This window comes from Meleagris gallopavo, chromosome 4 (genome assembly GCF_905368555.1).
Source record: "Meleagris gallopavo chromosome 4, MGAL_WU_HG_1.1, whole genome shotgun sequence".
Taxonomy (NCBI): domain Eukaryota; kingdom Metazoa; phylum Chordata; class Aves; order Galliformes; family Phasianidae; genus Meleagris; species Meleagris gallopavo.
In genome coordinates, this window is record NC_139407.1 from 34530353 (window position 1) to 34552168 (window position 21816).

General features: G+C 35.0%; 1 protein-coding gene and 1 long non-coding RNA gene across 7 annotated transcripts in view; one reads left to right on the forward strand and one right to left on the reverse strand.

The window, feature by feature from the left end:
• The window catches only part of LOC109367301 (uncharacterized), a 59353-nt gene that overhangs the window by 17881 nt on the left and 19656 nt on the right, over positions 1-21816 (reverse strand). Inside the window, exons 1-2 of one of the 2 annotated variants that reach the window (XR_014883023.1) lie at positions 8090-8501; positions 7913-7965 (exon numbers count right to left, since the gene is read on the reverse strand). This is a non-coding gene — a long non-coding RNA (uncharacterized LOC109367301). Of the gene's footprint in view, positions 1-7912; positions 7966-8089; positions 8502-21816 lie in introns of those variants that run through there. The other variant, XR_014883024.1, reaches the window with a different exon arrangement.
• PDE5A (phosphodiesterase 5A) overlaps positions 1-21816 on the forward strand; it is a 63883-nt gene that overhangs the window by 16305 nt on the left and 25762 nt on the right. For all 5 annotated transcript variants that reach the window (XM_085222840.1, XM_085222841.1, XM_003205710.5 and 2 more), the window contains exons 3-10: positions 842-931; positions 9104-9175; positions 10225-10314; positions 11431-11568; positions 12284-12351; positions 14284-14392; positions 17574-17658; positions 21226-21401. In XM_085222840.1, the coding sequence (XP_085078966.1) occupies positions 842-931; positions 9104-9175; positions 10225-10314; positions 11431-11568; positions 12284-12351; positions 14284-14392; positions 17574-17658; positions 21226-21401 (828 nt within the window). The remainder of the gene's footprint in view (positions 1-841; positions 932-9103; positions 9176-10224; positions 10315-11430; positions 11569-12283; positions 12352-14283; positions 14393-17573; positions 17659-21225; positions 21402-21816) is intronic.

Genomic DNA, 21816 nt, shown 5'->3' on the forward strand with positions numbered 1-21816 from the left:
CACTTATTTCCAGACTCTTTGGATATGTTTATTTTGTGCTTTGAATTTAGGGGTGATGGAAATTTATTAAATTAATTGATTGATTCAAATATACAGAGATAAAAATGCACACTTCTGATCGATCATGTCTTGGTTACTCTGAGCATGGTTATAGAATTGGGTACCATTACCAAGTAGTATTTTTCAGAAGCTACAAGGAGTGCAGAATGATTGCATATGTTGTTTAAATTTTCAAGAAACTCAAAAAGTGCCTAAACATTTGTTAATTACATTATTTCAGTGGGACTTTACCTACTCTTGTATTTTAAAAGTTTCTCCTTGAATTGGGTCATTGTACTCAATTTGAAATAAATTGCTTAAGAAAAGACAGCAGCTCTTTAGAAATAGATATTGAGTTTAAATAAATCAAAGCTTTATAACAACATTGAGCTGAAAAAAAAAAAAAAGATGCAACAGAGTGAGGCAAAAAGTCTAACCATCTTCATGAAACTTTGTTTTTCTGTGGCTACATGCCTTTCTGTATATTTCTGTAATTTCCTCTTGATGATAAAAGCTGTATTGGAGATATATGCATAAATTAATTATAATAATGGTCTAGACTGAAGAAAGGCTTCTTCTGACAGTTTTTTTTTGCTCTGTCTGGCAACTGTATTTATCCACTGGCACTCATGATCCACTTTTTTTTTTCTTTGAACACACAGTAACAACTTAAAAACAACCTAGATTATTAGGTAGTAATAGAACCTTTGCTATCCTATATAACAGTTAATTCAGATATCAGACTTTTTCAACCTTTTAAGAAGGCATGTATTCAAATAATCATATTTTTCTCTTGTATCAGGATCCAAGATTCAATGCAGAAGTTGACCAGATCACAGGGTATAAGACTCAGAGTATTCTCTGTATGCCAATAAAGAATCATAAGGAAGAGGTAAGTTGCAGAACTGGGATCACATTCTGTAACACAGTTGCTTGCTATGCCAATTCTTTAAACTTTTCTTAACTATCAATCATTATCTTACAGCATAAAACTCTCTTTTTAAAAAAGACTTTGTACTTATGATTGCCTGGACTTCAATTTTTTCTTATCTAGCTCAGTAGTATAAGACAAATGGAATTGTCAATAGGCAGAAGTAGAAAATATATATTTAATTCTAGATGTGCCATTCATTGTTCCTGTATGTAGTATCTTTCAGCATTCAAATTCTCTGTATATTTATTGGTCTTTATCAGCACACTTTCAGACTGCAGTTAAGAGTTAGTGTGCTTCAACTTGGATTGTATCTAGACAATTATGTTCATCACAGGACACTAATTGTTTTTATCATCGTCTAAAACATTTTTTGGATTCTGTTAACTTTGGTCATTAACAATAAATTTAGAACCACATTAAGTGCTTAAGACCAGGCATTGAAAACATGTGGTATTTATATAATTCAGAGAAATCTCTGTTAAGTTATTGTCCTGGTTTGGGAGGGATAGAGTTAATTTTCTTCCCAGTAGCTGGTATGGGTCTATGTTTTGGATTTAGGATGATAGTAATGTTGATAACACATTGATATTTTAGTTGTGGCAGAATAGTGCTTACACTAAGTCAAGGTCTTTTCAGCTTCTTGCACAGCGCTGCCAGAAAACGTTTTGGGGCACAAGGAGCTGGGAGGGAACAGAACCAGGGCAGCTGACCCAAACCAGCCAAAAGGATGCCTTATACCATACAGCATCATGCTGGACAGTTAAACTTGGGGGAGTTGACGAGCAGGAGTTGCTGCTGCTCAGGGACTGGCTGGGCATTGGTCAGCGGGTGGCAAGCAATTACATTGTGCATCACTGGTTTTGTATATTCTTTTATTGTTATTATTAGTTTCCCTTCCTTTTCTGTCCTATTAAACTGTTGTTATCTCAACCCATGAGTTTTAGTTTTTCTCCAATTCTCTCTGCTGTGGGGGGAGTGAGCAAATGTCTGCATGGTGCTTAGCTGCCTACTGGGTTAAACACAATGTTTATCTAACTTAAAGTGAAATCACTCTAAAATAAAATGTATCTGCTTGTTGATCTCTTGCATGCATTTCCCATCAATGCTAATTATTACAGAAGTTTTCCCTTTGAATATGATGCTACTGCAGTAGGGAGAATTCTTGTTATGAAATTCTTATAATGTCTTCTTATGCTGAGATATTCAAGAATGAATTCAGTAAAGACAAAGAAGGCATAAAACTGGAATTGAAAAAAAGGCAGGATCCATTTTCTTACCTGGGGAGGTAGTTTGTATTTCTTTGTTGTTTGGTTTTTGTTTTGTTTGGTATTTGATCCTGAAAGTAATAGGCTTCAGCCACATCACCAGTTCTTAGAATGCTTGCATAGTGTAAGGCTCTTCACAGAGTGCACCAGAGATTTAAGATGGAGATTTCCTCTCCCATATTTTCTTTGTTCTTCAGACTATTTATCATTTCCAGATAGTTCAAAGTCCTCAAACTCCAAGAACAAATTCTGCAAAGATTATTTTGAAGATACTAAACTACCTTTTTCCTTGCTCTTCCATTTTTTCAAATCCTCTTAAAAAGTATGTCACCTTAACTGTCACATTATTAAATAAACTGATTAAGCTCTTGACTTAGCTGATCTATTGAACCTTACTCTAGCTAACCCAGACAATCAGCCAGAATTTCTATTCTTTATTTACCATAAACTTTGGTTTAAAATATTATTTCAATACTTTCAAGGAGAGAGCTTGAAACTGGCTTGAGTTGATAGTGTCTCACGGACAACACTTCTAGTCTTGCTCTCCTGCTCTCATGCCCAGTTAAAAGCCTCCCCTGTTCCAGCCTGCAGCAGTCACTGCTGGCCCTAAGCCAGCTGACAAGCAAGTCAGATGATGTGCGGAGGGCTCACAGAGAGCAGTGCTCCATGTCAAACTGATGTAAGGTTTTAAATTTCATCCATGCCATCCCATTTTCTTTGTTCTCAAGTGGAAAAAAGTCTGTGTTCTCCTGTAATTGCAATCAGAAATGAATTACAAGGCCTTGCAAGCCAGAGAGCATGGAAGTGCTAACTTCTTATTGGGTCCTCATGGTGAATGGAGGACAGACCAGGACTTGTGTTTGTTGGTGAAATATGCCATGACTTACAGGCTGAATAAACCTGCAATTGGCCGTATCTTCTGTTAGGTTTCTACTCCTAAGTGCATCAGCAAATGGAAATGAAGCAGATACGTATTTATTTTGAAAGCTTCAGCCAACATGAATTTTGTGGAGAGAGTTACACTCACTCTTATATATGCAATAATTTGAAGGAGCTAAGCCAGAAGATTTCTGCTAGGAAAGGATAACACTTTTTCTTTCCCTTCTGATTTTGAAGTCTCTACCAGAAGGTTTTTGTCCCTCTCACTGTAACAGTTTGCTGATATGCTTCTGGACAAATGTCAGAGTCAGTGAAACAGTCTTCAACTTGCCATCTGCTTTTTGAGAAAAAAAAAAAAAAGAATACTGTCTCCTCCCTGTAAAAACTAACTAAATAAGTAAATAAATTCCCAAGGCCCCTCTAGAAATACTGAAGCTAGTGAATGCTTCCTTAGCCCACGTCAGCAATCGCAGTCAAAAGATAATTCTGGAAGACTTCCAAAAATAAACACTGAGAATGAGAAGCAAATGTGTCTTTTTTTGTTTGTTTGTTTAGTATTGGTATTCTTTTTTAAAACAAAGGAGTCGTTAATTCAGGAAGAAAATCTCATGTTGATTATTAAATCCTCTGGGCCTGCTGAAGTATGGAGATTTTTCCAGTAGATGTTTTTCACATTTTCCTTTATTTCCATGAGGCATGTGAGAAACCAACATCTTACTTAAAAATAACTACTAATAAGAAATTCCATAAATGAAAAGAAGAAAACAGTTTAGTTCACAGTAGAGCTCATAAAAAGAACCCAGCAACTAATTAATCTTGCCAAGAGAAAAGTAGTAAAGTATAAGTCTGTCTGCAGAGATGAACTAAGAATGGAAATACATTCACTTGATAGTAGAATGTTTAACGTTTTTCATTCCCATGCTCAATCTACTCTTGCTGACAGAAATGCCACAGAAACATTACATTACATCCTGTGATCAGATCATAGATGGTTGTATAGTTCTCATTTGCTCATAAAACACTGCAAATACAAAATGATCAAGCTCTGTTTCAACTTCAGGAGCTTTGATCAAAGTCCTGATACCTGTAAATCAGTACTGTGGAGTGATTGTCTAATAATTAAATGGAAATCCTGTCCATCTCATCATATGCCAAAAGTATTGCCACATGACACTTGGGGGCAGACAAGGCTGTATCATTTGCTATTTTTTACCTCTGAAGAATCATAGAACCATAGAATTATTAAGATTGGAAAAGACCTCTAAGATCATCCAATCCAACTGTCCAATCCTATCACCAATGTTGCCCACTAAATCATGTCCCTAAGTGCTACATCCACCCTTTCCTTAAACACTTCCAGGGACATTGACTACACCACTTACTTCCCCGGTTCCAATGCATTACCACTCTTTTTGAGAAGAAATTTTTCCTAATATCCAACCTGAATGAGGAATGTGAATGAAGTAGAAAGACCTTGAATGGGAGTCATTAGGTGAAACCAATTTGTAGAGTTATCCAGAACTGATACAAGAGTCAGTAAAGCTCTCTGGTTTGGGATATCTGTAGAATGGATGGTTCCTGACTGGGAGAGTCATCACAACCAGTGTAGAATGTGTACAGAAATGACATCAGTTTCTGCTATTTTTACATTTTTTTTTCTTTCAGTTGTGCAAAGAATTTTCCATAATATCCTATTTTGATTTAATGTCTATTAAAATCTGTAGTATTTTCTCATGTGGATACCTTTAGTTGTATTGAGTGAGACTTGTCATTCAGGCTCTAGGCCTCAAGTATGTGAGACTGAACTTCCTACTAATTGGCAAGGCAACTGTTTTTTTCTGGCAATACACAGTTCAATTGTTTAGTTGTTGTTGTTGTCTTAATTTTCTCTATCTCCTTTCACCATGAAACTTTTCCAAATACATCAGGGGGGTATTCTGTTTACACCAGACTTTTTAAGTATCCTGATGAACTTTATAAAATGTAACCATGTTAACCTAGTGCAGTGTAGAAATAGCCAACTTCACTTGAAGCAAACTAAGTCCGGTTTCTGGTAGCAGACTTGCTGCAGGATTATGGAGAACAGTCATTTGCTTCTTGGATGGATTTTCATCTTATGCTGAGATATTTTATAGCAGCTAGACTGCTAGGAATCATGCAGGCTACTGCTGGCAAGAATGATAGAGGATGTGAAAATTTGTTGATTAAAATTGAAAGCCTGTAAACACAAGTCTGTCCCTACAGGATAATTTTGTAAGCCTGATCAAAGTTCTACAAGAGCAGGAGAGCAAAGGAAGCTTAAAACTACTTAATTTGTCCTCTCATGTGAATATGTCCCATCTTTACAAAGAGATAAAGGTTGACTTTTCCTGTTACCTTTTTTTGGTTTTGCCCATTTTTTTTTCAGGTGCCAGGAAAAAAATACATATATTTTTTATTCTGAGGATGCAAAACAGTCTTTTTAAAATCAGCTGAAGTAAGAACAAACTAAAAAGGGCACCGAATCCCTGTAGAGCTGGAAAAGCTTTCACAGAATTAGGTCTGCAGTCTTAATGTACAGAAAACTGCAGCACATTCAGATAAAATTCAGATCACAGTTACCGGGACTGAAGTCATTAGTTATCATCGGATAAGAAACATTCCAGGTAGCCTGCTACTTCTAGAGGCAGGAGACAACTACTGGAAGAGAATAGTTAGTAAAAGTAATGCCCTCTGATAATTAAAAGAAATCTCTCCTTGTAGCGTGGATCACATTTTATTGAATGGGATAAGTGTTACAGCTAAAGAAGAAAGGTTACAGAAAAAGCGGCAGCACTGGAAGATTGCTTGTGTTGCCAGCAAGAATACAATTAGGAGAGTTGTGTTCTGATCTGGAAAAGCAGGTATGGCTATCAACCCAGTAACTGTTAGGTGTTTGTTTTTTATTTCCTTTTTTGAGGCTGACAATAAGAGAACTATTCCATCATCAAAATTGCTTTTGTGTTCATGATACATGTTTGCCTTACAGCATCTGAATAGCAAATAACAAAGTATTTGATATCTGATCCAAGAGGATTTTTTTTCCTATTGATTTATTGATCTATTGAAAGGCTGGACAAAGGAGTAAGCTCCTTTGTGTACAGCTTATTATTTTCTGCCCATCCCTCTTGCGCTTCAAATACAGCAAACCTGGACAGAGGGTCTTACTAGGAGCTGCATAACTGGTTTGTGTAACACCCTATCTAAAAGCTCATGAAAAAGAGTTTTTAGCACTCAACTGACCACTAGTTACTTTAGGGATTAGGGCACAAAATTACAGATATCTAAGTACAAGCAAATAGTGATTACTTTAATGTTTACTCTCTCTCATTCTTGGCTTTCTTCTTTCCATAGCACTTCCTTATGATTTTCTAGTAGTCATCCCCTTTAAGCCTCTGTTTCCTACTAGTTTTTCCTTTGTTGAATAACAGATATGCAGGATAATTCTGTAGGCATAGCAAGACAGTGACAAAAAGTAACTATCTGATTCAGTGCTACAGCTTTTAAGAAGGTTCATTTAGTGCTTGCTTGTTAAGGAAGAAAGATGAAACAGTGCCTAGGTAATTAAAAAAAAAAAACATATTTTTCTTAGACTGGAACAGTACATATATCAGTGAATGTTCAAGTGGGCTTTTTTTACAGTGTTCTTCAGGTTTTCTGGAGAATCATCTTTATCTCATATATACAGATATGTCTTGTTTATTGCCACAAATATATCACACTTTTATCTGAATAACATTTCTGTACAGCTTGGCGGACAGTAAACCTTTTATTCAAATTTTCTGCCGGTGTGAACATAACTCCCATCTGGAGGGACCAGACCTATGTTATTTCAGATTTATTTATAGTAAGTTTGAAAAATGAAGTTTTGGGTTTCATACTATGCGTAGCATTCTTTAAAATGCAGGCCTATGTTTGACACAGCCTCAAATGCTATCGCTTTTGTCCTAATTACGTAATCATTTCAGTAAAAAGAACAAATCTCCCTGAGTTTTTTACATCTTCTCCTAATTACCCTTTGTAGCCAAGACTCCAGCTGGTAACTAATACAATCATAGTATCATTAAGGTTGGAAAGACCACTAGGATCATGTAGTCCAGTTATCAACCCATCACCACCATACCACTATATCACATCACACAGTGCAACACCTACACATTTCTTGAACACCTCCAGGGACCATGATTCCACTACCTCCTTGGGCAGCTTGTTCCAATGTCTTACCACTTTCTCTAAGAAGAAATTTTTCTTAATACCTAACCTGAATAATACACATCTCAGTGGAGTTCACTTAAATTTGTACTGGTATAAATACAATTCAGGCCAGAATTTGAGTCAGTTTAATTTTATAATGTGTAATTTTATATGCAAAAATTGCTCATAAAACAAGGTTCTCTCTAAAAGCTTAGAATGTTACTGGAAAATGTATTCCTTTTGTCAATATTTTTTACTAAAAAAACATACAGTTTGTCTTTTGCATGAAATTGTTATCATCAAGACAACTATGAATTTTTAATAGGTTTACTCTCCTCAGTATTCTTTCCCCATTCTATTAAAAGCTTTTATTGGAAGGACTTAACAAAGACACAAAAATGACCGTTTCCATTGGAACACATGCTTTTTTTAATTTATGAGAAACCTGCAGGCTAATGAAGGGAGGCTAAATAGTCTTTTTGTGGTACTAATATGGTCCTGTTACTGTTTCCTTTTAGTTTTAAGCACGCCCAGCTTTCCTTTCATTGTGGGGGAGATGTTTACACAAGACAAAATTACTCACCTTTAAGAGCCTCTTAACTCATTAAAATTGTCTTCCTTCATGCTGGACCAAAGCTGGAAAAAGAAAAAGAAAATGAGAAACCCAGAAAAGATAGCAGTAGGAGAAAAGGCCTAAGTGTTAGTCTTTCCACATGCAAGTAAATGTAAAAGCATATAGATTTCTAAAGGATTTGCTTACAATTCAAAGCTTGCTGTAGAAATAAATATGGCAAGTATATTGTTATTACAGTGAGAATGTTCTCTAGATAAGAAATCATCACTGAAGTAAATGAGAAGTTGACTGTGGGAAGGCTTGTATTGTATAGAATGGACATGACATCTGAGCTTTATTTCAGACAGACATTTTTTGAGCCCACAGTTGGCAGTGACTCATGCTGCAGAACAATGACCTTACTTGTAGCATCAGTATTTTGGGAATGCTGGTGTGAGAGACAGTAAACTGTTGTCTTTTCCATTACAGAAATATAACTGTATGACCTCCTTCAGTTTAGCAGTTACAAATTTCATGAGTAAACCTAAATACAGCTTCTTAAACACACACAACCACAACATAGTTTTCTCCTGATATTGTTTATCCTAAAAAAGTAAGATGAAGAAACTACTGTCATTAACAACTTGAAATGGTCTTGCATTATTTCAGTCTCAAAGCAATTTTTTTCAGAACCTATCTTTAAGTAAATACTTACAGTAACAAACTTGATTCTGGCAGGTACCCAACCTGTTTTTCAAATTCTATCCAAACAGTTTCAGAAATAAACAGAAAGCAAAAAGATCACAGTAGAGAGATCTTGTAAGAAGCCTACAGTAAGAAGGGGAAGGTTTTGGAAACTTCATCAGAGCTTGCAGGAAGGGTAGGTTCTACACACAAAAGTAGATGACAGTTTCAGAAGTATAAACTACTGCTGTCCTTGTGTGAGATGATCGCTTCACTTTATAGAATAAGTCTTGGATCAAACCAACCGTTCTTCATAAGAGCATCCAGGACTTTTTGCCACTGTTTTTCTTTCTGATAAGTCAGGTTCATGCTCAGAAATTTGTAATACAAATAAATTAGAAATAAACAGGTTTAAATGCAAAGGTCAACCAAAGGAATACATGCAATAATCATTTATTTTCATGTATGTCTAGGAATACCACAGTCCAATGACAGACTTCTCAAAAATGATCTATTTATTTCATTTTTATACACTAGGTTGTTGGTGTGGCTCAAGCAATTAATAAGAAATCTGGAACTGGTGGGACTTTCACAGAACAAGATGAAAAGGTATAGAAGTTGGACATTTATGTCTCTGTTTTCATAGGACAGCAGGGGTTGAATATGTTACTACTTTTCACACTGATCAGACATTTTAAAGTTATGAAAAATGAAACAAGAAAATTCTTGTTATATTGCACAGTTTTTTGCTTGTAAAGCCATGAGAAAAGTAGATGGGATGTCGTTTAATTTCTTGATCAGAAAGATACCTCTCACATGTCTCTGAAACACAGGCTTACTCTACTGAAATACACTGTAGGAACAGTTTCATAGCTTATAATAGACATAATCTTTTATGAACTGATATTAACTTTCCTGGCATTCCCAACAATATGTATTTTGAATATTAAAATTTGTCTAGTGATTATTTTTTAAATACTGTATCACTTCCCAATACAGCAATTGCAGGAAGAGAAAAGCCTTGGATAAATTATAAATATATGAGATCATCAGAAGAGGAGATGGCAACTTCACTCCCAGTTCTCACACGGTAGTTGTTTTCCAGACATTTCTGGAACTCACTTTAAATTTGTATAGCAAAAAAAGCTGAAGAAGATGATTCAATATCTGTCAATAAAAAAATCAGAATTTACTCTTTCCTTTTGAAAACTTTCCCAATTAAAACAAAATGTATACAGAGTATCTGCAAGATATCAGAATTAATCACATTCAGAAACTGAAAAAAAACTTGTGGTTTTGCTATGTTAGGAGAATATTATTTCCACTTCAGAAGAGACTGAATTCCCCATAATAACAGATGCTGATTGTCTGTACTATGTTTTTCTAGGTAAAATCTGTACTATTGCAAAATGACTTGATTCTTATTCCGATCCTACTTTCACCAGGATAAACTTGAAAGACTATTCTTTTAAAAAAGGGAGAAGAGATTCTTGAGGAACAAAAAGTATGAGTGACTGAAAAAAACCTGAATTGCCAGAAATATCCTTAAATATCAATTAATACTTCAAGGTGAAATAATGTAACAGTTGAACTTTGAATAAAGCTAAGAAAATGAGAGCCACTATCTTCATCAGAAGCTTATGTTTATTTGTCTACAGGATTTTGCTGCATATTTGGCATTTTGTGGAATTGTTCTTCACAACGCTCAATTGTATGAAACATCTTTGCTTGAAAACAGGCGTAATCAGGTATGATCAACAGGTTTGTCCCAAAAATACAAAAATTATAGTTAGCTAGAAATCAGTGCATTCTGCTGTTTTCTTCTCATGTGGCAGCTGTTCCTTGGCAATTTTTAATTTCTCTAGTTGAATACTATGCATAATACTATGTCAATATACTAAATATTGCCTGAAGTTATCCTGTGGCTCACTGTGTATATTACACAATCAGATGCTACTGTACTCCAGAAATTTCAGGTAAAATTATCCATACAAAATTGTAGAGGTTATACAGATTGCTCTTTTAGACTCCTACAACTATAAATAGTCACTAACAATATTTTCCATTAATGATCAGACAGGAAATAGAATTTTCTTTTTACTCTGTATCTATCTATATAATTGATGGTTTATTAATGCCATGGTCTCTACGGATGGAGTGTGTCTATCCAATATGGTATGAAAAGGTTTTGGAGAAACGACAAGGCAGCAGGTCTTGTAATAACTTTCTGGTAGGTCTAGGTTTCCAAGTGAATACCAGTGTTTGTAAATTGGTACAAATTTGGATAATCTTTTCAAATTGGTTCCATGCTTCCTGTGGGGATAAAGGGAGTATAATTTGCCTACATCTGAGCAGAAGTCCTTTGGCAACAGCTTTGAAATATGACAGCCTGTGTCTAAATGATGTTTTTACCAAATGAGTTCATTAGGTTTTGTTTGAATTACTATGAATAATTGTGTTTGATAGTCTTAAGTAATTTAAATATCACTGTTGACGTTCTTATAATGGCACACATGAGCCATAGGAAATTATTAGGTTTCCTAAGGGCAAATTAGAGTTTGTGGTCTGGACTTCTCAAATTTCATTTGATCAACTGTTAATGCCCAAATCTACTCTGTCTCTTCAACTGAAAACTTCAGACAGCTAAGTATGCTATCAATTTCTTCCATCAAACATGTCAAACTGGCTTTTAATTACTGCTGCCTTGCGGTCTGTATAAGAGCCAAAGCTTAATCTTTGTCACAGATGTACGTGTTGACTTCCTTGGTTCAGGAAGAATTCAGGGGAAGAATCATACTGAGTAGTAATTGTAATTATTGCTTTCATTACAGCTAGTCAGATTTTCACAAAGATTTGTTTTCCAGGTGCTTCTTGATCTTGCCAGCCTTATTTTTGAAGAACAGCAGTCTTTGGAAGTAATTCTGAAGAAGATAGCTGCCACTATAATATCCTTCATGCAAGTGCAGAGGTGTACCATCTTCATAGTGGACGAAGATTGCACTGTGAGTAGGATTTTTTTATTTAAAGGCAGAAGAGCTTATTCCCTAGAGGAGGTATGAACAACCCATAGGCTACAGAAAAGGAGAAGGATTTTATTTTGTAATAATCTCTCTCACTGTATTTAAGAGAGTCACTCCTGAATACAACGGTACGGGAGAAGAATTTACATAATGCATGTATTCACATAGTCACACTGTCTCTGCAAATCAACCAAACTTTAGCATTTACTTTCCAGTCTGTAGTTTGAATCTTTAGTGCAGAGAGAATCTAATTTTTCCCTACAATTAGGATTCTCAATTGTAGGGGGAAAAAAAAAAACAAAACTATGTGAAAAGCAATACAGATTTGTTGAAATGTTTAGAAAGCATTGATGTCCTCATCTCCACAAGCAAAGCAGATATTATGCACTCTTGGTGCATTCACTTGGATAAATGTTCAAAACTGGACCTTCCAGAGATAGATGGTACAGCTTATATACTGGCATTTCTTCTCAGAATGATCAGTAGAGATTCAAGATACTTCAGTGATATTAAAAATTATATATTTTTGTCATAGGATTCTATATTGTTGCTGCTTGATATGAAGCAAAGTTGAACAATTTTATATCTACATTTATTACAGAAGAGATGTTGATAATAGCAGCTTTTCACATGAATACTAGTACTCTAAGTTATTACATCCAAATCTATAAATTATAATATCCTCTTGTTTTTTCAGGATTCATTTTCTAGTGTGTTTCATATGGAAGCTGAGGAATTAGAAGATTCAGCAGAAAATCAGAAGAGGTAAAACAATGAAATTAAGCTTTTGTTTACCACCGGAAAATGTTGAAGAAATTATGTTTTTAATGTTATTTTTCATAATAAAGAACCTGTGTACCATTACATTCCCCCGGCTACCACATATTTCTGCTATCTATTGTGGAGCAGATTTATCCTGAAACATACATAGACAAATTGTCACATCGAGAAGTCTAGCAGAACAAGGCCTGGCCACTTCACTTTTTCAAGTCTAAAGTTCAGTTTTACAACTTACGGGTAGGCTACAACTCAAGGAATATGACTGACAAAATCAAAAGAAAAGTCGTAAAGTTCTAACTTTCAGTCATCTTCAAGAAATGACTAGGCATTTAAACTGGAGGAAGAGAAAGATGTAAAAATAATTGAATTCAAATATTCAGATTACATAGTTGGCAAAATTTAATCAGAACCTCTCTATATTTAGGTTTTGAAAATTAACTGCCTCCATAACCTGTCATCACAGGCAGTTGATACCAGTAGTGTCAGAAGAATGAGACACAGTCCTATCAAAACTACAGTACTACAGATTTCACGTCCAGAGAGAAAATTAAGATTTCCATACCTTTGATCTTTTTTTAGTGAACATTTCTGATATGAATTTTAATTATATGCATTTGAAAATGAACTCCAAAGTGTGTGGCTAAAGCAAATACCTCTCAAACTGTATTGGGATTTTAGACAATGTACAGTCATAAAGTACATAGGTACAAAATGGTCATAAGATCACAGGATAACTGTTACGTAAAGAGACAGAATTCACCTTCCTCTTTATTATCTTTTTTATGGTTACTAGTTGATGTACTCAGAATTTAATTTACTGCTTGCATGGACTGTCAGTAATTTTTTTCTCATAATTGATAAGGAGGGACTCCTAGAACCTTAGCTGCATATCTGAATTTTGTTCATGAAACAGCACAGTTACATGTCATGGACTATGAGTCAGCCACTGGAGTTAGAACTGGTGCTTTGTTTTAAGGTCATATTATCAGGCAACAGAAGAAATCTAATTACATAGATTAGATGGGAAGAGTTACTTTACAAGATATAATTTCAAGCTTATTACATAATCAAGGACCCTGAATCAAGCCCAAATCAGACTAGTGTTCAGAACTGTGGGGTACTGCCTTATATAACCAAGTTGGTGAAATAATGAAAGAATAATTTTCACCCTTTAGCACTGTGAACATCTTTTGCAAGTGCACTTGCACCAGAAGGATAACTAAAGTCAAGTCAAATGTCAGAGTAAACTGTAGGAGCTTGATGATAATACGTGCATTACTAGGACATATGTCCTCCTCTAATGCTGGCAATGTGTTCTGATTGAACTCCTCTAACTAAAATCTTAATGTCTACAAAAGCAGGAGATGATTGATCTTGTGAAGGTATTTTATGACTCAATTTCGAAAAAAAAAAATCTCTGTTTCAATAATCAAAAATCAAGAATCCCCATGCTGATTGTTCTTTTAGAACAAATTTGAAATAAACTTTGATGTAGAAACCGCACAAGTATTACCAACTGCACTCAGTCTAAACAATATGCATGTCTCATACAGTATTGATTTTTCAGGTGTGTCAGATTTGCAAATAGTTTGTTTTCAGAGTTGTTTATTTCAGTGTAAACCCAGTTGCTCATTCTTTGTCCTTCATCTGCATGTCCAGTATTATTTCTTAAGTTTGATGTTTGGTGATAGAATTTTGGAATATTGAAGAAATGATGCAGTGTATAAATTAATTCTCCCAGTCATTTTGCAATTACAGATGGATTAGTGTATAGGATTTGAACTCAGTTCCACTATAATGCTGTTGGTTATATCTTTCTTGGCCCTATATATGAAGGATATTTACAATTACCTGCTTTGCATAATGAAATGATTTGATGTCTTACTAAGCATATAAAAATAATATTGCATCTTTCAGGGACTATGGTACAAACAAAATTAATTATATGTATGCTCAGTATGTCAAGAATACAATGGAGCCTCTCAACATCCCAGATGTCTGTAAAGACAGAAGATTTCCCTGGACAGTAAGTAAAATAACCTTAGATTTGTAATTCAGAAATGAATTTTTCTTTTCTGTTTACCTTTCAAATATTTCTTGCTTTTCCTTTATTTTTTTGTCCATTATTTTTTGTTTGTTTGTTTGTTTTTGTCTGATTATTATTATTATTTTTAATTTAATGTTCACAAAATGCTGCTAAGAGACTTACTACCCTTACTTTATTAATTTTATAATTTTAAAATTTTAAAATTTTAATCAGTGCAGAAATAGTACAATACTCACAAAGTGGGCAGGGTATCTGTACAGCCATTATTAAAAAGCTTAGCATTCATTTGTGAATAAATAGACACCACGACGTGGAGAGCTTGCAATACATTCTCTGGAAAGCATTTAAGTGAAGAACAGTTGGAGGTTTTCATAATAATCCTCAGTAGCTTATTGTGATTGTCGGGAGGCTCTCAGGATTTCCTTCCCTTTTATTCTCTCCCTTCCCTACTTATCCTGGCAAAGATTAATGATATGCATGCAAGTTCTTTGCTGTTTTGGATAAGCAGCAACTTCACTTTTTTTTTTCTGGAAGCTTTTGCTTTACACTTCATCAGATGTATGCTCATGCCATGATGTACTACGGCCAGTAGGGAAGGCCAGTTGGCAAAACTCAGATTACAGTCATGGGTGTGCTGAAAGTTGTTGTCAATACAATGCAAAATTGTAATTCTGTGTTTTCCTTTCAATGCAGAATCTTGAAAGAAACTCTTCTTACAATAGATAGGCCTGTAAGCTGGGGGGGCTCAGGGAGAGAGTAAGAGGGAGAAGTTTTATGGCAATGAGCAGGTTTTTACCCAGCACTTTGTTCTGAATCACACAACCAAGAGTTCAGAAAGTACAACGTTGATTATGATTGTACCAGTAAGTGGACAGGAGGAGCAGCATCATGGTGGGGAGCTATGTTGCTTCCCTTTTTCTCTGTACAAGGTTTCACTGATGTTCTGGAGTAGGATTTTATGAAGGACAGAGCAAAAAAAAAATTGAGTGCTCACCATAGCGCAGGCCCAAAGTTATCTTACTGCAGGAGTGGAAGAAAAAAAAGAATCACATGGATATATTACATGAGATCAGGAGATCATTAAAGACAAAAGCAACTATTTTGAAGACATTTTAAAATACATAAAAGGAATACCGAATGACTGTCTAAAACAAAACTTTCTCTTCATCAGAGGAGTTAAGTTCTTACATCTTTTCCCTGGAATCTAGACGATTTACACATTATGCATGTGAAAGAAACATAAAGAAAATAAATGGCTGCATCTCTACCGCAACATAAGAGAAATCTTAAGGCTGGACTGTAGGCAAAATCTTTTTAAAGCTGACAAACCATGGCGTGAGGAAAATCCCAGGTGTACCTAGTAAACTAAAAACGCTGACTTGCCTCTTTCTTTGGAAAACGTTCAACAGTTCACTCACTAACTTTATAAAAAGGACTTTGTGCTTTCTAACTGAATTGGCAGCCAACGTAGTGACATGAGGCGGAAAACCAGTATAGGTTCCTTCACAGGAGAGCCCTGATACTGCCTGCCTTGGATTCAGTACATACAAGGACAGTAAGTAAACCAGCAGCCATGCATCTTTGTTTTCCCCTGAAACAACAAAACTAGAGTTGTGGAGATAAAGTTCAAATATCTACAACACTCCTGGAAACCATTTATGCCTGTTCTTTTTAGTCTCCTTCCTTTTCATTAATACTGGGTCAAGTATTTTTTTTAAGCACTGTGAACTCTGTTCTTATCTCACTCCATATAAGTTTGAGTTTCAGTGCATTTGAACTTTACCATAAAACAGCAGGTTCTTATTAGGGTAGCCTTAAACCAATTTTCATGCCAACTTGATTTAATATTTCTCAGTTGCCTCTGCTGGAGTGGTCTAAGGAGAGATGCTGGCTCTTATCCTTTTACAGCTGATTACACATGTACATCTTTTTAGACCAAAGTACAGAAAACAGTAAATCATAGTCTTGAGTTATTCCATCTATCCTTCTGATAATGAGCTACCGAATATTAAATTCCCATAGTCATGTAAAGTATCCATCATGACATAATCCTTAACGTTTTCTTCAGATACTCATACTTCCTATTGCCAGTTACAGGCAATATAGCTTTTGTGCATTCGCTTGCAAAGAAAGCTTTCAACCTCTTGCAGAGCACCAAATAGCAAAGCAACAGTAGTAAAAACAAACAAACACTTCACCCAAATCCTTTGATCTGAAATATTGGTGTGTGCACATCTTTTGTGCTACATACAATTAGAGATTGACCCTAATTTACTTCTCAGCAACTGCCACATTATTCTAGAACTAAGAGCTACAGAACAAAACTAGGTCACTTTCTTACCAGAAATTTGAAAAAGATGCCTTGTCATTTTGTTCTACCCATCCACACTTTTACCTCACAAATAAATTCAGTGTCCTTGTCTTGGATCATGAAACAATCTGATAGCAAAATATACCCAACCTAGCAATGATAAAAGGCTTTTGGAAGACTGCAGAATGTTGACCTATTTGGAAAACTGAGCATTCTTTGGATCATAATTTGGTCTTCACCAAGGCATCTTTCATTGCATTGGTGGTTTAATTAAGTCATCTCAAACAAACCAAAAGTGTTTACAGAAAGTTTAGTGTCACAAAATACACAATTACCTTAATGGCATGAACTCTTCTTTTATAACATGTATGGCCCTACTGCAAGTACAGGGAAGATGCTAGAAATGGAAGAGATCAGATAATTTCACAGCTCTTTAACTGATGAGAGTAGAAAGGTGTCCTAAAGCCCAGCTGATCTCTTTCCAGCTGCACTCAGTGAAACACTTTGTCTTCGTGCAAAATTGTTGTTGTCATGAAAGTGAAGTGAAAGAATCTATTATAAAATTAACACATTTTTAGCACGATGTTGCAAGTCCCTGGAAAGTATGAATGGTAATTATCATCATTACTTATATTATTTTTCACCAAAGCTTGTTACAAATGTAATGTTTATTACACCATCCAGCCAAAGATGTGCAATCTCTTCAAAGACATGGTTGCTTTCTGAAGGAACATGTGTAAGCCAATAATGGAAACTCTAGCTCTGCATTTTCACTTCAGGTACTTAAACACTGGCCTTAAAAATTTTAACTGTTTTGTTTTGTTCTGTTTTGTTTTGTTTGTTTAACAGACTGACAGTGCAGAAAGTGTAAGTCAACATATAAAGAGTTTGCTGTGTACACCAATAAAAAATGGGAAAAAGAATAAGGTGATAGGTAGGTATCTTTACAATAAATACTTTTACACAAAAAATATTTTTGTATATTTCATGGAAATATTTCTGTGTTCCCGAGCACAATCTCAGCAACAAATGCAGGGCAAAATTCTTAATTATGATGCTTCCAGCCAACAAGTCCATTGCAAACTTGCCTGTAAATTGCTTACCTGACAAGTGAGCAAGATACCTACCAAGTATCTACAACAATCTTGTGATACTTCACATTTTTATAGATTCGAAGTACTTAGGTAGCCCTGGTGTGGATCTTCAAAGATGGATAAACACCTGAATTGTTTGGAGGATCTAATCCTAACAGCACTTCAGGGCATTTGCTTAATGTATGTTAAGTCTTTCAGTGAATTTCAGATTCACCTTGGACAAGTGTATAATGATGCTTTTGGAAATTACCAGGACTTCCCTGTACCATGGGAATTGGAATGCATGTCAGTGTGCTGGTAACAGTAAGAACCACAATGAAACAGAATGTAAAATATACTGACTTCCAGATAGTACCATGAATGCAGCTTCCTCAATGGTACAGAATTTGGCAAGAAAATCTTCTGAGAGTGGATTTTTAATCATCTTCAAGTAATTGTTGTTGAGAGTTATGACAAAACTACATAATGAATGTCTGTATTAAATATGAGATCCCTTTTCCATGAAGACAGATCTTATTTCCTGAAACAGAAAGAGAAGCCTTGTCTTTCCTGAATTGAATTCCCTGAAATTTCTTTATCAGCTTCTTCAGTGAGTTCTTTTATTACTTTGTTGTATATATTCTATCAGACTCTAGAAGACCAAGATAAAAACTGGACTATTGAGCTTTTATTAGAGATATTTCACTATGCTGTTAACTACTGATAAAACAGTTGCATCTGATGTCATATGGAAATCCTTTTTTTTTTTTTCTGTGGAAGTTCAAGCTTAGTTACAGTCAAAGTACCACTTTAGGTGAGTTTTTCAAGTCTGAGCAATGGGAAATCTTCAAAGTCCTTTAAGGACAGCATAGATAATGTTCAAATCTTTAGTAGGACAAGGTCAAAAAGTTTTCCTGGGGATAATACCCAGAAGTTTCATTTGCATAATATATATAAGATTATTTTAAATCTTCTTTTTTTTTAAGATTAGTATACCCATGACCAGAACTTGGGGTGTGGAATGTGCAGGTGTGGGGTGAGGGTGGGAAAAGCTCTTCATAGCAAAACCAAGCAAATCTTACTGGAAAAGAGGTGAACTTTTTATTCTCCTGACTTGTGCACTTTTCAGGTATGTGGTGGAAACTTTATTGAATCTTTCTTTGGTTTTCTGTGTCCCAATAAAAGAATTTTGAGTTCCTTTAGTTCTAATGTATGGATCCCTGAATGCTTTGGTGAAATATACAATATATTCTGAAATATACTGAAGAGTATACTTGCTGTAGTTTTCCAAGTTTTTTTTTAAGGCATTTATGTTTATCCAAATTCTTTGTCTTCTAAGAATTCATTTGCTTTTAAGGCTTACTCAGTTGTGTTTGTTACATCACCGTTGCTATGGAAATAATTATAAAATCATAAACAGTACTAAACAGAGATCTGAAAGTAAGTTCCATGAGATTTTCCCTGAGTTTTATAAGTTTGCTTCTTTTTCCCAGGGAAAGATAATCTTGTTTTTGGTCAATCCTTATTCTCTAAAATTATATATTTTTACTACCAATTAAGGATCTACTAATCCATTAAGTCAGAATCCTGTTTGTAATATTCAGATACCACAATGCCTGCCCAATGGTTCACAACTACAGCTGTAACATTCTTATCTTTTTAGAGGAAACTCTGATACTAAAATAACAGTTCCCTGAAGAGAATATGATTTGAAAATAGGTCAGTGTTCATATATTGCCATTAGACATTAAAACTTCTACATGCAAGGCCACTGTTCTTCTTAAACATAGTTTAAATGTGTGCATAACATTCTTTTTCTCCTTTTTTCTGTTTACTGTAAAAGGGCAGATACAAACTTGCTCCCTAACAGACTGTATGTTTCTTGCAATTAAAAATCTTAGTAAGGTTTCTTAGTCTGTAAATTTAGAGTAATACAATGCTAGAAATACTTCCATAGTAAAAAACAAAACAAAACAAAACAAAAAACAGTAGCATTGATAAGATCCCAGAGCAGCTGCTGACAATGTTCAATACTGGGACTGCTGTAAAATAGTATTAATTATAATTTCCTCCCTATCTACAAGCAAAAAGCAAATCCATCTTTTCTGGCCTTATGGTGGCAAAGTGTAAGGCATTCAGATTCTGTTCACATAGCCTATTTAAATTACAAGTAGCTCTGCTAGAGCAAGACAACCTGAAAGTTGGTTACAGTGTTTTTAGAAACATCAAACTAAATAGTTACCTTCCCTTTTGCTCGTAAAGTACATATTTAATCAATCATTGTTTCATCTGCTAAATGTTCTTTATAAAATATGTGAAGCATACAGACTGGTAAGCAATTACATTTTATATCAAAATAAGACACTTGCAATTACTATTTTTTTTAGATGCTTTAGTTTGCAACTAATTTTTTCACTGGGACACTTATTTACAACTGAGTAGGAAAATGTTAGCTTTTATCCTTAAAGCTGCTAGTACTTACACTCTTGAGAGCAAGGAAACGTATGGACATCCTTAAGACAATAATCACGCTCACAGCTGTTTTGGACAATGTATGCTTACAAAGCAGCTGCTTTAATTCACATTCTACTTTCTTAGCAAAAACTGCCATGCACTAAGTAAAGCTAAATTGAGGTATATAAGTGAATTCCCATCTGCTTAAAATAGCACTGAAAATTTAATCTGCAGGCTTGTAAAAGTTACCTCTCAGACCCCTCAATGTCAAGTGCACAAAGAAGTCTGGCACTAATCAGCAGAAATAAATGGAAAATGAACAGATGCAACTACCAATCATTTTGAAGCTAACAATCTGATTTCTATAAGATGCTTTTTGATGACTTCGGTAATCTTTGAAGCAGGCTGTAATTCAATCACATCTTCATACAGTCAGCAAATATATGTGAACCTTGAGCCTCAACTTGGTTATTATCTGTTAAGTTCATTTATTTTAAAAAATTTCCAGTACTGACTCAAATAAGGGAGCAAAAACTCTGTGTACCAGTGTTCTGACTTTCATAAATGTTCTTTTGGCATGCTTACAAAAATTTAATTAGCCTCCAAAGGACAAATTGTCTTTAGGGATTATATCAATCTAGAATTCTATTAATAATATTAGGATGAAAACTATCCTAGAATTTCACCTACATTTTAGCTTTGTAAATCCTAGTAAGTGCTTCTTAGGTCTACTAAGTAATATATTATGCTTTAAGGTTTATGCTTTAATACAAGGAAGCCCATCTAATAAGCTTTAAGGAGGAAAAAAACAGAAAAAAGTCTATAGCATTCCTGTGTGTAACTTTTATGTATATTGGTGGTTTGTACTGTAGGCTAAATTGTAATAGACTTAGTAGTTCTCTTGATGTTCCATTCTATAGGTGATGTTTTGACAGTTCAATCTTTTACTTCTTCACATTTCTCTCCTGACTCAGGGGTTTGCCAGCTTGTGAATAAGATGGAAGAAAACTCAGGCAAGATCAAAGCTTTCAACAGAAATGATGAGCAGTTTCTGGAAGCATTTGTCATCTTTTGTGGCTTGGGGATTCAGAATACACAGATGTATGAAGCTGTAGAAAGAGCAATGGCCAAGCAGATGGTGACATTAGAGGTGAGCTCACAAACTAGGTGATGTTTAATTGGCACAAAAGAGATATTCATATTCTCCAAACCTTGTCTGTTCTAGACATAAATGCAACTACTCACATGAACAGAAACTATTCTTCATGAGAACAGCATTTGGCCTGATGAGTTGGGCAGGAATTTTTCTGCTTGTTTCCATGTCTCCCAGCAGACTATTTTATTTGGTATTGTATTTTAACTTGACTCATGAGATTTAGCAGTGAACTGAACACATCTTTCCCTTTACACAAGGCTACCCATTGGCAACATAGTTAGTTTGTTCTTTTGCGTAGGAAGAGGAAATGGTTTAGGGGATTAGGGGCTTCCTTTTCTTGTCTGAGGTTTTCTGTGATGATTTTGGCTCAGTCCTTTAGACAAACTGGTTTGTGGAGCAACAACAGCAT